General features: G+C 39.3%; 2 protein-coding genes across 2 annotated transcripts; both read left to right on the forward strand.

The window, feature by feature from the left end:
• The first annotated feature begins 432 nt into the window (after positions 1-432).
• calhm3 (calcium homeostasis modulator 3) lies at positions 433-3,020 on the forward strand. The gene is made up of 4 exons (XM_077613632.1): positions 433-719; positions 875-1,002; positions 1,076-1,203; positions 2,586-3,020. The coding sequence occupies exons 1-4, from the start codon at positions 433-435 to the stop codon at positions 3,018-3,020; spliced, it is 978 nt and encodes a 325-aa protein (XP_077469758.1).
• A 4,611-nt stretch (positions 3,021-7,631) lies between these two features.
• Positions 7,632-13,550, forward strand: LOC144085014 (calcium homeostasis modulator protein 2-like). The gene is made up of 3 exons (XM_077613950.1): positions 7,632-7,831; positions 8,027-8,612; positions 8,836-13,550. The coding sequence occupies exons 2-3, from the start codon at positions 8,061-8,063 to the stop codon at positions 9,262-9,264; spliced, it is 981 nt and encodes a 326-aa protein (XP_077470076.1). The 5' UTR covers positions 7,632-7,831; positions 8,027-8,060; the 3' UTR covers positions 9,265-13,550.
• The last annotated feature ends 2,542 nt before the right edge of the window (positions 13,551-16,092 follow it).

The following is a 16,092-nucleotide window of genomic DNA, read 5'->3' on the forward strand; positions in this document are numbered from 1 at the left end:
TGCAAATTAATTTGACACCCATGGACGGTTTATCATAAATATAAAATTTGAGAGGCTGTTAAAATATGCCTTTGTTTGCGATAAGAAAAAAATAGTACTTGTTTCCCCGTATGAAAGACAACCTGCACAACTGAAATTAGTTGAACAGAAACATCAACAAAACCTCAAATTCAAATTGCATGCATATTTTTTATATCCGCTGCATGTGGGTTGCAATATTTTGCATCTTTGTTGTGACCTATTTAAATGCAGCAGGGTGTGGTCACAAGGCTCAGGTTTCAGGTGTGCTTCTCCCTAGCACTCTGTAGAAAAAAACTCGGTTGCCACACTGCACACTTGAACCTGCTGGTTTGTGTTCAGATTTAGAAAATCTTAGCATAGCTTTTCCCAATGTTGTAAATCAAGATAGTTTGAATTTATATCCTTGAATTTATGGAGCGTCTAAAGTTAATTTTGCAATATTTCCAATCCAATTCAGAATCAATCTCTAATGGAATTTGTATTGTCCTCGCTTTGGTCAGTGTCAAGCTTTACACCAGTTTTGACTTTAACTGTCCATGCCTTCCTCAGTACAACAAATTGTACTCTTTGGGAGTGATGGTTGTTCCTCCTGTTATCCTTTTCTTTCTGGGGATCCTGGTCAACCGACATACAGGGGTCATGATAGATGAGTGGATAAGACCTGTAGGAAAACGGTCAAAAAATCCAGCTGTTGTAAAGTAAGTCCAACCTTCTTTTCACGATTAACTGAAATGCAGCACGCATATCCGATCTGTAAGGGCTCCTTTTTGCAGGAAAAGTGACCCCTTGTACACAATATAGACCAATGGCTTTTGTATTTTCACATCTGATAAAGCTGGGACTCTTTCTGCAGGTACTTATTCTCAGCCATGATCCAACGGGCCCTACTTGCACCAATGGTGTGGATCCTGGTCACCTTGCTGGATGGAAAAATATTAATCTGTGCCTTCAGTGTCAGTGTCGATCCTATACTATTCTCAGGTAGGGTTGAACCCTTTGTATCGTAAATACTGTACACACGTGAAATCTATATTCTTTTCTGCTTTGCCCTCAGGTATACCAAACAACACTGGACTAGATGTGATGAAAATCATGGCTAAAGTGCCCTGCAAGGAGGACATTATTTTTAGGAATGGATCGTTCCACAAAGCAGTGTCTCGTTATGTTCGCTGCTATTCACAAGTAATCGAAATCATGCATATACACTTGCATTGTTTATTGTCTGCCCTTCTATGAGGAATCTGTTGCAAATGTTCTACAATGTAGTCAAGAAAAAACATCCCAAGTTTCATTTCAGTTGATAAACTATTAGCTTTTCAATCGCCAGGCTTGTTGTGAAGTCGACGGTCATAAAGATAAGATATTTACCGTTCATTAGATGTTATGTGAATAGATGGGAATTGCTTTTAAGAAAGCTGACACACAGAGGTTGCATAAATTATTTTTATGTTTTGTTGTTTGTTGGTTTGGGCGTTTTCCCTTTGTGTATCCTGTCAATGTGATTACCCATTAGTTTCACCTGCTGTGTCTCTCCTGCTCGTGTGACCGAGGTGTTTCTAATTGTCTTGTCAACCCCTGTCGATGTATTTAAACCTTGTGTCTCTGTGAATCTATGCCGGTGTATTGTTTCCATTGGACGTGTTAATGTTGGTGTGCTTCTTCCCTTTGTTTTTCCCCCATATAGTTTAGTTGTTGTTATGTTGGTAATTTTTCCCAGTTTTTTTGTATTTCATTACATATTTATTTTGTGAACCACCTTGCATTGAATTTTACGTTAGTGCACCGCACTCGCTTGTAACCGCCTGATTACCTGCGTTTGGGCCCAACTCTACTCATTCGCTCGTAGATTCATAACAATTTTTGGGACAATTTTAATACTTGTGGATTTGTGTGATTCTTTGTTGTATCTTTGACAATATTATTTTTGAATAATCTTTGACAAGATTCTATCATTTAATTGGTGTGTAAAATCTGTGATAGTGTGCCTTTTAAACTGGGGTTTCATTGAAAAAAACTAGTTTTCTCAACAGATTTTCAAATGGCTTGTTCATGATAAATGTTAGATGCTGCAATTTGTCTTACATTTTTGAAATATTGAATAAAAAAAATCTCAAAATCCAGCTAAAATCACAACCATGTTAACCTGATTTATTACAAACAGAAGGTGCCTGTAAATTCATCAAGATTCAGCATGTGAAAAGCTAAAGTCCCTTAATGGCGCTGGTTACTTGAACAGTTGACACTGCCTTTACATATCCAGCCGTATACTGGGTGACATGGCAAACTTTAACAGTCCAAAAAAAAAGATTGATGGAAGAAAAATATATTTCTGATAATTGAAACCTTAAAACATGCCATTTGAGAAATGAGGGAATTTTCTTTTTTCCCCTGATATTATTTGTAGTAGTACTAATAAGTATCAACAGGATCAAATCTCAGCTCAGAACTCTGTAAAATCTTACTCGAACTTTTATTCAAACTTCTGCCTTACATGGATTACTCAACCAATATTTGATTAAATATTTTTTTTCCAGCTTTTTTACTAACCTTCAATTTATTTCTAGGCTGTTGGCTGGTCCATTCTTCTTTTCCTAATTGCACTGGGAGCACTGGGACAGCTCTTCAAACCTTGTTTTGAGGATCATGCCACTTTCTTGCAGACACGTTATTGGAGCAACTACCTTGATATGGAGCAGAAACTATTTGATGAGACCTGTGTGCTCCATGCTCGAGACTTTGCGCGGACATGTATTGTGCAGTTTTTTGACGACATGAGGAAGAATGTTGAATTCTGTTCCCCACATCCTCAAATTATTGAACACTTCTCAGTGAAGGGGGAAAAGGAAAAGCAGAAAAGACTCTATGGAATTACAAAGCAAGAGGAAGTGGACAACCTGATTAAAAAATGGTACTTCAGTAAACCTGAATTGGATGTCACCAAAACCACCCAGAGGCCCAGGCTGTGTTCTAGATGTAAGGAGAAAATAGGAATTCTTTAACTCTGATTCTTTTTGGGTACATTTAAGATTGTTCTGTGTGCCATGACCATCGTGCAATAACTTTAATTTTCATGCTTTAGAGGCCTTGGGCCTCGCTTAAATGTGGGTTGGAAAATGAAAATAACAACATGCACAACTGTTTTTGGAAAGTATCTCTTGATGAAACGAGACTCCGCTCATTCCACACGGTAACAAATCACACCTTGCTGTTAGCAAGTGCCTCACACTTCTGAGATCAAAGGTTCACTCCTCGGTGCGTTCTGTGTGGAATTTGCATGGTCTCCCTGGGCCTACTTGGGTTTTCTCCAGTTATGGGTACTCCAGTTTCCTCCCACATCCTTAAAACATGCATGGTAGGCTGGTTGATCACTCTAAATTGCCTCTAGTAATGAGTGTGAGCAATAATGGTTGCCCGTGTCTTTGTGCCCCGTGAATGGCTGGCAAACCAATTCAGGGTGTCCCCTATAGTTGGTTGGGATAGGCTCCAGTGTATAATTCAGTGACACGAACTGAGTGTGGCTTTCAATTATGTTGTGCTCTCTTGACCAATGACAATAAATTCAGTCCATTTTGCCTAATACAATGGTACCTCTACTTACGAATCCTTCAACACACCCATTTTCAGGTTACAAAACATTATGTAAATTGTTGTTTCTAGTTAGGCACAAGGCCCCAGACAACATAGCTCCAAGGATCACTGGGACACACAAACCCCACCACCACGATAAGGTGACGACTCATCGGGGGAGAAATATTTTTATCGAACGTTGGAATGTTTTTATTATTTTGTTGAAATAACATTTGTCAACAAAATAAAAACTTCCGATAAATATTTGATAATTTTACCTGCAATTACACCACCTGGCCATCACAGAGAATGGGGGTGCTGTTGCGAGATGAACGCTAGTTTCAGACCAACGCTAAGGACAAGAAGAGGATGATAAGGAGCTTGTTTTGGGTTAGCAGTAGAGGCTACACAAAGCATGAACGCAAAAGGACAATAACACGTCCAAAATGAGTGATTATGAGATGCAGGAAAACACATTCAATCCACTAAAAGATCCAAGTGAATTATTTTCGACGTTTTCTTACTATTTGATACTTATGCAAAGAACAGCTTTATTGAAAATGAGAGGAGAGAGGGAGGAAAAGGGGGGAAGGAAAGACTGAGGGAGGAAGAGGGAGACGGAGAGAGGGAAAGAAGGGGTTAGGGGGAGAGGTAGGAAAGAAAGGGAGGGAGAGACTGAGAGGGAGGAAGAGGGAGAGAGGGAAGGAGATGGTGAGAGAGAGAGAGAGAAAGGGTGAGAGATAGAATGACGGGGAGGGAAGGAGAAATGGTGAGAGTAAGAAAGAGGGTAAGGGAAGGAGAAAGGGTGACAGAGAGGGTAAGGGAGGGAGGGTGAGAGAGAGAGAGTGAGGTTCGTTTTTGAAAATTATCGAACCAGCCACGACTCGCTTTGTAGCGTTCAGCTGGTGTCTTTTTCAGATGCTTGCTTTTCTTTCAAGTCCATGTAGATTCCGCTGGCTTTTTCGCAGATTGTCGACTCGGTCACGCTATCTCCAGTGAAAAATGGAACCTGTCCGGCCTGGTGCTCGTAGATATCTTTACGTGACGGGGATGCGGCGAGAAAGACAGAGCGATGCAGTTCTCATCAGCAGCCTCTCGCATACTCGGCCACCCGGACGGCCGCATCGGTAGCCAACTCATATGATTGTATCTCAAATGTGTCTCGTATCTCAAGGCCAAAATTTGGTAAGGATTTTCCTCGTATCTCAAATTTCAAATGTGGGGACACTGGTATGTCAACGAATTACTGTACATATTTCAGACAAAACATTTATACTTTTATAATGTTTAAAGGGTTTATAGGGTAATATTAAAGATTGTGTAACGAATTATGCCAATTCAATGTAAAATATGTCTTTACTAATGAAAAATACAAGTTATGAAAAACTTCTAGAACCAATTAAGTTCGTAAGTAAAGGTACCACTGTAGGAATCAGAGGATAACGAGATAAAAAAAAAAGATGCAGGTGATGGTCAAATCAGTGAGAATGAAAATGAAAGCGGTTTGGACATCAAGATCTTTTGGTTGTTGAAAAAGTGAGGAATGAAATGTGTCTGTATTTTATGCCTCCCTATGGGTTGTTTTTATTACCAATTCTTTTCAAACACTTTACATAACAGTTATCTTCGTTTTGTTTTCTGTTTTTTCAATAAGTCAGGGGTGGCCCTAAACAAAAAAAAAACACTGGCTTACTATCTCAAAGGCATTTGCACAAACATTGAACTCAAAGACATTTTGGTTGTTTGGCTCCCACCAGTGGCCAAAAGAAAATCCCTGGACTGTTATGTATAGTAGTTCTGTTGAGTATATGGTGCTTTAAACGGGAACTATTTGTCACTACTTTTGTGTGTATGTATGTATATAGGTATATATGTATATATATATATATATATATATATATATATATATATATATATATATATATATATATATATATATATATATATATGTGTGTGTGTGTGTGTGTGTGTGTATGTGTGTGTGTGTGTATGTGTGTGTATATGTGTGTGTATGTGCGTGTGTATGTGTGTATATGTATATATATACACACATACACACACACAAAAGTAGTGACAAATAGTTCCGTATACAGACGCTCCCCTACTTACGAACGCAATTGGTTCCGAGCGATTGTTCATAAGTTGAATTTGTTTGTAAGTTGATTCAGTGCTATATTTTGTATTATAATTTATGTTTAAGGCCGATATAAGTATATTGAAGGTTTATACAAGTGCATTTGTATGTTTAAGGCTTGTATAAGAAACACGCATTGGTTTGTACTGAAAAAAAAACATTTAATAAAATGGAGAGAATATGTACAGTACTGTAGAGAGAGAGATTTATGTATTAGAAACTGGCCAAAAGAAGCGACCTAATGACGATTGCACAGTTTTCTTCTTTTTTTCATCATAAATAATGAGGTAGCACTGTATGGCATCATTCCATTGATTTGCAAACTTTGTGCAACGTTCAATATTTGGGTCCTGCTGCTCCATCTTTCTGTTTATAAATGGTACTGAATGTGCAACGCTCACCACTCTCACGCGCATCAAGCTTCGTTATTATTGCCACTCGTTTCAAATGAAATGGCTTGCCTCTTCCTTGCAACTCCCTCAATAGAAGCCTTTAGCTTTTTACCAACCATATTCAATATTGGATGCATGAGATATTTAATGATACAAATGAAAAAGGTTCTTTGCACACTGGAGATACATTCACGCACTTTCGCATTGCAACGAAGAAGAAGGTAGATGCTGGGTGAGCTGAGCTCTCACAGCGCCAGGCGTCGGTATTAGCGGCGGAAAGAAGTACTACTCCGAAAAAGGGGCGAAATACAAAATTGAACTTGCGAACATTTTTGGACTTAAACGCAATTTGCAGACATGTTCGTATGTACCGTTGTTCGTAAGTTGAATGTTCGTAAGTAGGGGAGCGTCTGTATATATAATATATAGATATAGATATATCATCATTGTTCTCCCCGGGCTTGCGTAGGTTATCTAAAGTATAAAGTAGTTACAAATAGTTCTGTTTTAAGCACCATATATTCAACATTCTAATTGCTGTATCCTGCTACTGTTGACTTGCAAGTAAGTCTATCCTGAAAGGAACAGATCATACCATAAAATGCTTCAACCAGGTGAAGGTGCTGTATTACCATCCTGCAGAGGTTAGGCTTCGACCCGTAGGTTTTCATAAATAATGCATGACACTTAATCCTAATTCGACGGTTGTGCCTGTCTCATGGTCCAAATTATAGTCTACAAAATAATGTCCTAAGTATCAGTGCAGGGTTACAATATAAAGTAAACATAAGATATATTGCTACTTTGAGCCCAAAACCAGGCTACACCTTTGAGTGGTTAAATTCACTTTACATGGATGTTTGGGAGTGCATATGAACAAATGAGAGAGGAAACCCCACATCAGAATGGAGAAAAACATACTTAAGCACCGACAGATGTAGCAAGTGTTAAAAAAATACAGAGGACAGTCTTTGGGAAATTATATTTATCATAAGGGCTCTATTGGGAATTTAACTGATACTCTTTTGCGCATCTTTGGTCAAGCACACCGCAGCGAAAGATCTCACAGATTCAGGCATGCAAGGGGAGACGAAATAGGGAGGGAGACCAAATAGTGTGTGTTTGGGGGGTGGGGGTGGGGGTTAGAGGACACGTGGCATGAAGAAGCAGGAGACTTGCATTTTATCCAACAACTAGCTGCCAAATGTATACCTAGCAGGGCTAGAATTCCAATTTAATGTACCGTGTACATAGTATATTAAATCTCCATATGATCCGTTTAGGAATATGTTCTTTCAATATATATGCCTTGAGTTTTTTTCCATTAAATGATGATAATGAACACATTTTCTTTTACATATGCAGTGTTTTGCATATAAAATATTGTGGTTGACTCATCATCATTTTAAATTTCCGCAATAACCGAGCAAGTTTTTCCAGTTCCTTTATGGGGTGTGCGTGTACACGTTTTCACTTGTAGACCTATTTTTTTCTCTCCACTGGGGAGGGAAAGAAACCAAGGGGCAGGTCCTTGGTGTGAGTCATCACTGGCGCCCACAAAGCTCACACAACCTTAGACTGAGAATAAAGACTTTTCTTTCTGTTTGGAAAAGTACATAGTGCCTAGTTTTTCTTGTGATAACCTTGTTACAGAGAGCATCGCTGAACGGATTATAAAAGCTCAGTCATGAGATCTGTTTGAGGACACAGGAAGTCTGTAAGTTAGCATAACTGACTTTGATTGTTGACTTTTCAATTCATGGGCTTTACAACATATGAGTTATTGTATGATTTTAATTCATTTTATTCTTCTACATGCTGGATCGGATGTGATTTTAGAAGAATATTTCATTCATTATTCTTAATGTCTTCATCTTCCTTTTTTTCTTCTCTCTTTTTTTCTCTTTTGTAGCTTGACCCTTGGATCTTACCCCAACATCCCAAAGATGGCTGCGTATGCCCTTGTCACTGAGAACTTTAAGTTTGCATCACTCTTTTTCAAGAGTAAAGATGTGATGATCTTTAATGGAATGATTGCTCTGGGGACTGTGGCAAGCCAGACTGCGTACAACGTTTTTGCCTTTGAATGTCCATGTTCCCCTGGAAGGAATTACTACTACGGGTTAGCTGCCATTGGGGCGCCTGCTTTGGCATTTTTTATTGTCGGAGTAATGTTAAATAAGCGAACTTGGGACCTAGTCTCGGAATGTCGCCTTAGGAGGTTCCGGAAACTATCAACTGCAGCAGCATTTGCAGTATTGGGAAGTGTCATAGGTCGAGCCGTGGTGGCCCCTCTGACTTGGACTGTAATATCTCTGCTTCAGGGTCTGGCATACACATGTGCTTTAAGTGAGTTTATTGATCCCAGCAGTTTGTGGGGCTTACCACCAGATTCTAAAATAGAGGACATGGCAATGTTCCCTTGCAAGGAGAGTGTCAGAGCAGAGCTCCAAGGCTTTTGGGCAGAAATTGACCGGCGTCTGAAATATGAGTCACAGGTAGAGGAAAACAATGCTTTACCAGTACGCTCAACTTTGCCTTTAAAAAAAATAAAACAACTTCTATGTTATTTAATGAATACCAAAAACTTTGCTTTGTGTCGTAAGAATAAACCAGATATCACTCAATTTTACAAGATCGGATGCTGCAATTGACCAGCTCTAAGCACACAAAAATGCCATACCCAACGTATGTATTTTTAATTGAAATATTTGTTTTCAGCTTATAGGATGGCTGGTGGTGGCTGGAACGTCTCTGGTGGTCTTCATGGTAATGTGCATGAGACATTGTTCCTCACCTCTTGGCTACCAGCAAGAGGAATACTGGTCCAAATATCGATCGAATGAAAAGACCCTCTTTCATCGAACAGCCGCTGTCCATGCCCAAGTCATGGCTGCAAAGTATGTAGAGAGCTTCTTCGGTTTTGTGGCTTTGGAGAGGGATGAGAAGGAACATATTGTGGAACACAAGGCTGCAGCCAGTCCCATCTGCAGCAAAGAGTGGGACAGAGTGACTGGTGTATACCTTTACCGAGAGAAAAATGGAGTCCCTCTATACAGTAGACTCAATAAATGGGCCACATACAGCGCTGAGAACAATGTAGATGGTTTTGATAAAGAAATGGATGTATTTGACAGTTTTATTACTTAGAGCAATCCAGCCACTGTGGGTAATGTTTTTCATTTCAGAAATGGCGGCCTTTGTTGACGTGTTTCTCAGACTTAAAAAAAGCAAAGTCAATTGGCCAGCAATTCACTTAGTTGAATCCTTTGACCAATATTTAGGCTGCCAATCTCTGAGGTGTGATTGAAACTGAGTTGTGCTTTTTAGACATTCTACAATTCATATTTGATAATTGTGCATTGCTTAAAACATTGGGAATGCATTCCTCAGGTCTATGTTTATTTAATGTTGTGCCTTCTGGATTTCAGAAGAGAATTTTAAATTTGATTTTATATTTTAGGCAGCCCAACGAACGAGTGGTTAGCGCATCGGCCTCGCATTTCTAGGGTTGAGGGTTCGATCCCAGGTCAGTCCTCGCTGTGTTGTGATGTGTGGGCTGGTTAAAGACTCTACATTGGCCCTAGGTATGAGTGTGAGTGTGAATGGTTGTCCGTCTCCTTGAGCCCAGCGATTGGCTGGCCACCAATTCAGGGTGGGTGCTAGAGCCTATCCCAGCTGACTTCAGGCACCAGGCGGGGGACAACCTGAATTGGTTTGCCAGCCATTCACAGGGCACAAGGAGAAGGGCAACCTTTGTTGCTCATACTCAAAACTATAAGGAATTTAGAGTGCTCAAACAGCCCATCATACATTTTTTTACGAATGTGGGAGGAAACCAAAGTACCCGGAGAAAACCTATGCAAGCTCGGGGAGAACAGTGATGCAAACTCCACACAGTACAGACCTGGGATCCAACCCTCCACCGCAAAACTGTGAGGCCCACTCATTCACCAGGCCGCCTTGTTAACCTGAGACATTCAGGACTTATCAAGAGAATTATTGTGAAAAAACTGAAAAGCTATTCCATGTCCCTTCTGTGCATGCATACTTGATAGTGTCATGCATAATCTCACATTTTGCATACGTGATGTTGTGTCACGCTGGCAGCCAAAAATAACATAAGAAACGAAAGTCAGATTGATAGCACTAAAATACCCCTTAGAATTAAAATAATGCTTCCTGTTTTTTTATGGTGACCTTCCATTTGTTAAAAATATTATTCTTTATATCAGGTATGCAAGACAATCTGGAGTGAAAAAGCCCAGATTGTCTTTTTTAAGCTACTTCAGCTTGCTTATACCTACAGTCAGATTTCCATTCATATTTGGCTGAGTGTATCAAATATAAAGTGTTTTAAGTGAAACTTCACTTTGATTGGTTGTTGACGATGAGTCGTTGCAGTGTTTGAAAGAGCAAGACAACATCAAGTAGAAATTATTCCGGCCGGCGGTGAGTTCTTAAACCGTGTCCCTTCAACCCTCATTCACCACAGAGTTGTTGTTTTTTTGAGATTTTGAGTGTGTGTAGCATAATTTTGAGCTGTTAAATTGTGTTTTTAAGTGCATGTGTAAGTATGTCTACTCAGCTGCCTTTTGCAATTCCACCCCATTGGATAATGTCTTTGCATTTCTTATTCATTTTAATAGCTTAACAAATAATTTTCTTATCCTTTTCCTTTATTTTGCTTACATATCGTATTTACTCGCATATAAGCTGCCCGCAAGTATAAGCCGCACCCTTAAAATTGCCTTAAAAATGTCGAATTTTACAATTTCTCATGTATAAGCCGCCCCACTGATTCACAATTTTCACCTCCATATTCATGGTTTTAATAGGGAGTATAAATGTGTTACTTTGAAGGGAAAATCACACATGGTAATTCTGAGACGCTGTATGAATCCAAAGCACATTATTAGGGGAAAAATCTCAAGGAAGTTAATATGCCTGTCTTTGTAAATTCAAAATATCAAATTATTCAATTTGAAAAAAGAAATACATATTTCATACAAAATTGGTACATTTTCTGAATTTTTAGGGGGTTGAGGAGGTTTATATTATTCATTCATTCATTTTCTGAACTGCTTTATCCTCACTAGGGTCGCAGGGGTGCTGGAGCCGATCCCAGCTGACTTCGGGTCAGAGGCGGGGTACACCCTGTATTGGTGGCCAGCCGATCGCAGGGCCAACCAGACGGACAACCAGTCGCACTCACACGCATACCTAGGGGCAATTTAGAGTGTCCAATCAGCCTATCATGCATGTCTTTGGAATGTGGGAGGAAACCGAGTACCCCGAGAAAGCCCCACGCAGGCCCGGAAAAAAACATGCAGGTTTGTGCTAATTCAATGTAAAATATGTCTACTAAGAAAAATCCAAGTTATGAAACCACTTATGAACGAAGTGCTTTCGTAAGTAGAGGTACTACCACTCTACTGTTATATTGTTATCGGCTACATTCTATTAGCTGGAAATCTACAACTCTCGGTCCCCTTACCACCATATTATGATACTATTCAGCTTACCTGACATAGGAATGTTCTCTTAGGTGCAAAGATAAACATATCAGTTCAATACCTGTGTACACTCACTAAGTCCATAGTGTTATAGGAGATATGTTGCAAAACCCGACTGCTGCCAAAGGCATCTCACTCTGATCATATGTATAATTCTACTTGACAGACATAAATGAAGAAATGGATTTCAGTCCTTGAAATCAGGGCCGAAAACATTACTGGTTACTATAGTGTTTTCTGAACTGCCCATTTGTTCATTCATTCATTTTCCGTACTACTTATCCTCACAAAGGTGTGTTGGAGCTTATCCTAGCCAACTATGGCCACCAGGCGGGCGGCACCCTGATTTGGTGGCCAGCTAATCCCTTATTATTGAAATACTCAACATATGACTTGTGGTTTTTCTCCATTTATTTTTCGGTATTTCCATTTTATTTTATGTTTTTAACTGTATCTTGCGACCTTTATGTGGTGTGAAATACTTTGGTGAATTGTGCTATTCAAATAATTTTGCCTTGGCTTCAATTAAGATGTAAAATGTCTTCACCTACCAAGAGTCTAAATCCTGTCTGCGGCAAGCAGTATTTCGACCCTAAACTCCTCTCGCTGAACAGCAACAGCGCTCGCATCGTCCCTATGCAAACATCCCCCAAAAGACTGATGTCTTGCAAGAACTATATCCGCTGATTTGCGATGTCATATTTGAGTCCGGCCTGGTGTTGCTGTCAGCTGCCGGGCCATCCACATTGTGTGACGTCACATTTCCGGGATGCCCTATTTGTTTTGCCTGTGACTTTACAAAAATTTAAAGTTTTCTTGCAATGTTCAAAAACCAGTGCATCCAGCAGTATGTTTTATTCCAATGTGTAATAGCATTTCCATCCATCCACTTTCAAACAGCATATTTTTCTCCGGGTCGATAACTGCTGCAGCCGATCCCAGATAACATTGGGTGAAAGTTGTACTACAACCTAAACTGGTCAATGTATAGCAATTGTTTAGGGTAAAATACAAAAAGGATCTGGTGGAATACATTGGTACCTCTAGTTAGGAAATGAATTGGTTCCACAACTTGTTTCATAACTTGGATTATTGTAAGTACAACCGTACTTTATATGAAAATTCTGTAATTTGTTCCATGGTCCTCAATAAAAACTGTCAACTAAACCAGAGGTCGGCAAACTATTCGACAATGGGCCGTAGTGGGTGTGGGATTTGTTCCAACCTATAATCTTACATATGTGTTCATTAACATGAATATGAATATGTTCATTAATATGTGCTGTCCCTTATTAAATAAATCAAACTCATACTCAAACTCAATAGAAAACCTTTCCAGCAATCCCGTATCTTGGAAGTGCAACCAGTTTGCCCACCCCTGAACTAAATTCTTTAAAAATTATCATAGTGGGTGTAGGTGTGAGTGTGTGTGTGTCTGTGGGTGTGTAAACTCAATCTTTTATTTGTTAAACAACCATTTTTCAAAAGAGATTTTTTTTAATAGAGCAACAATTGCCTTTTGGTTCTAAACAAGAAGCTTGTTTTAAATAAAGAACAAAGTTGCTTTAACCACACTCCAAAACAAAACCCTTATAGAACTCTGTGATGACAAACAGTGGTCAACAGAGTTATTGTTGTTGCAGAATGAAGGGAGATTGTCAAGAAGAATGCAACGCTACTGCGACAATTTCAAAATAAAATAATAGATAGAGGAAATGTGTTTACGCTTTTGGGGATTTTGTAACTTGGATCTTGTTTTCCTATATTGGAACATGCATATCACAAAGGGTTTCGTACCACTGTAGGCAAATTGCAAACTGCTGACACTACCTCTTATAATGGAGAAAATGTAAATGTAATGTAAGTAGAATATGATGAGTGTTGCTTTTTTCATTTTAATAAAGGCAAATCATGAGTGATTTTGTCTGTGTAAATATTTGCTTTGTGTCAGGTGGTAGGGTGGGCTTCTTGCATGTATATTTGAAAAAAAATATCTTGCCAATAAGGCCAAATTACTGAGCCTCGGCCCGCAAGTACAAAATGAAAAGTGGGTAGGCAAGGTGACATTATATCAGTGTAGCCATAAGTGGTAGATTTTCCCACCCACTTGTCCTATTTTCGGAGACTGAGAAGGAAAAAATTGAATTGAGTGGATTCATTGAAAAATGGCTACTTTTGACGTTACATATTACAATTCACTGGTTTCAGAGGCCACCATTCTGACAGTCATTTTTTTCTTATTTATCGGGGACACGGTGGCGTAAGCGCGGCTTATATGTGAGTTAATATGGTACATAAGAACTCGAGTGCTAGAAATTTTCATCAATTCTGGTTGTGATGTCACAAACAGAATTGCTGAAAAAAGTATAAGTTTCCTGATGCATTGTTTTGAGTGGAACAACTATGAAAAGTAAAAAAAAAACAATACAGACGCTCCCCTACTTACGAACATTCGAGTTACGAACAACGGTACATACGAACATGTCTGCGCAATGTTTTTTTTTTCCTTTTTTTCCCCAAGATGGTGCCGTCACGCGGAAGCCAGTGACAGTAGCTCTGTATATTCTTATGTTTTTCATGTTTTACAGCCCTTATATCTTTTTTTAAATTACATTTTAATATTTCTTAATACATTCCTCTTTACTTTACTTTGTACTTTATACTTTTTACTTTAATGTTTTTACAACTTTCTTTGTTCTGTGAGCCTGGCTTCTTTCGGCTACTTCTTGTAGTGCTTCTTTCCGCCGCTAATACCGACGCCTGGCGCTGTGAGAGCTCACCCAGCATCCACCTTCCTCTGCCCAGTTCGTTGCAGTGCGTAAGTGCGTGAACGTATCTCCAGTGCGCAAAGAACATTTTTATCATTAAATATCTCGTGCATCCATTATTCAATATGGTTGGTGAAAAGCGAAAGGCTTCTAGTGAGGGTGGTAGTGCAAGGAACATTTCATTTGAAATGAAAGTGGCAATAATAAAGAAGCTTGATGCGGGTGAGAAAATGGTGAGCGTTGCACGGGCATACAACTTGAATCGTTCGACGATCGTTCGTTAAATGTTTTTTTTAGTACAAACCAATGCAGGTTACTTATACAAGCCTTAAACATACAAATGCACTTATATAAACCTTCAATATACTTATTTAGGCCTTAAACATAAATTATAATACAAAATATGGCACTGAATCAACTTACGAACAAATTCAACTTATGAACAATCGCTCGGAACCTAACTCGTTCGTAAGTAGGGGAGCGTCTGTATATATTTTTGGGAGGGCTGAAAGCTATTATTCGATTGGTGCCAATGGCAGTGAAATATGACCACTCAATGATAGCGAGTAGTTTGTGCGTCAGCCTCACAGCTCTGTGGCCGTGGCCTGGGTTAAAATCCAGGTCACGTCCACCTGTGTGGAGTTTGCATGTTCTGCCTGCGTGGGTTTCCTCCGGGTACTCTGGCTTCCTCCCACATTCCAAAAACATGCATGGTAGGCTGACTGGACACTCTAAATTGCCCCTAGGTATGGGTGCGAGTGTGCATGGTTGTCCGTCTCTTCGTGCCCTGCGATCGGCTGGCCACCGATTCAGGTTGTCCCCCATCTCTGGCCTGGAGACAGCTAGGATTGGCTCCAGCACCCCCCCGCGACCATAATGAGGATAAAGCAGTTCAGAAAAGGAGACAAGATGAGATATATATATAACTGTCAATGGTAGTGAAAGAGTTCTCTCATCTTATCTTCTGAACCGCTTTATCCTCACACAAACTCCACACAGGTGGACTGACCTGGATTTGAACACAGGGCCCCCACTGTGAGGCCAACGTGCTAACCACTCAGCCGCCGGGCCGCCGTGAAAGAGTTAATCTTGTTATATTATAATGTTTAGTAAACATTATAATATAACAAGAGAAAAAAAAAGATTACAGTCATAATCTTACATGAAGTAAACATTGTTTACTTCATGTAAGATTATGAATTTAATCTTTTTTTTTCTTTCGTAGTCCCATTTTTCTTTCTTTGTTTGGACCGAATACTCTCTTACCTTTTGATAAATGAAGCATTAGCTGAAACAAATGGAATTCAAGTGTACCTTTAACAGACCCGTTGCGACAGTTATTTTGTTTAAACTAATAAGCATGACTTCCCGAAAAATATAGCATTTGTACCCAAACCCAGCATGACTCATATGAGCTATTACAAAACCTTCCGGGATAGTTTTGTAGGATTCTTCTACCGCAATGCAGTAATCTATCTTTTATTGAAATTATGCAACAAGTAATTAAAATAAACAAAACTATCATGATGTATGACAAAAGGGAATGACAAAAAATGACAACCACAATCTATTCATGTTCTCTCGACAAATTACTATCTATCTCACTATTATGATTTAGAAATTTACGATGACGTTATGTTTCAAAGACATTGGACTACACGTTGCTTGACACGGTTCCATCGCTTGCCACGTTT

Source organism: Stigmatopora argus, chromosome 11 (assembly GCF_051989625.1).
Source record: "Stigmatopora argus isolate UIUO_Sarg chromosome 11, RoL_Sarg_1.0, whole genome shotgun sequence".
NCBI classification, from domain to species: Eukaryota; Metazoa; Chordata; class Actinopteri; order Syngnathiformes; family Syngnathidae; genus Stigmatopora; species Stigmatopora argus.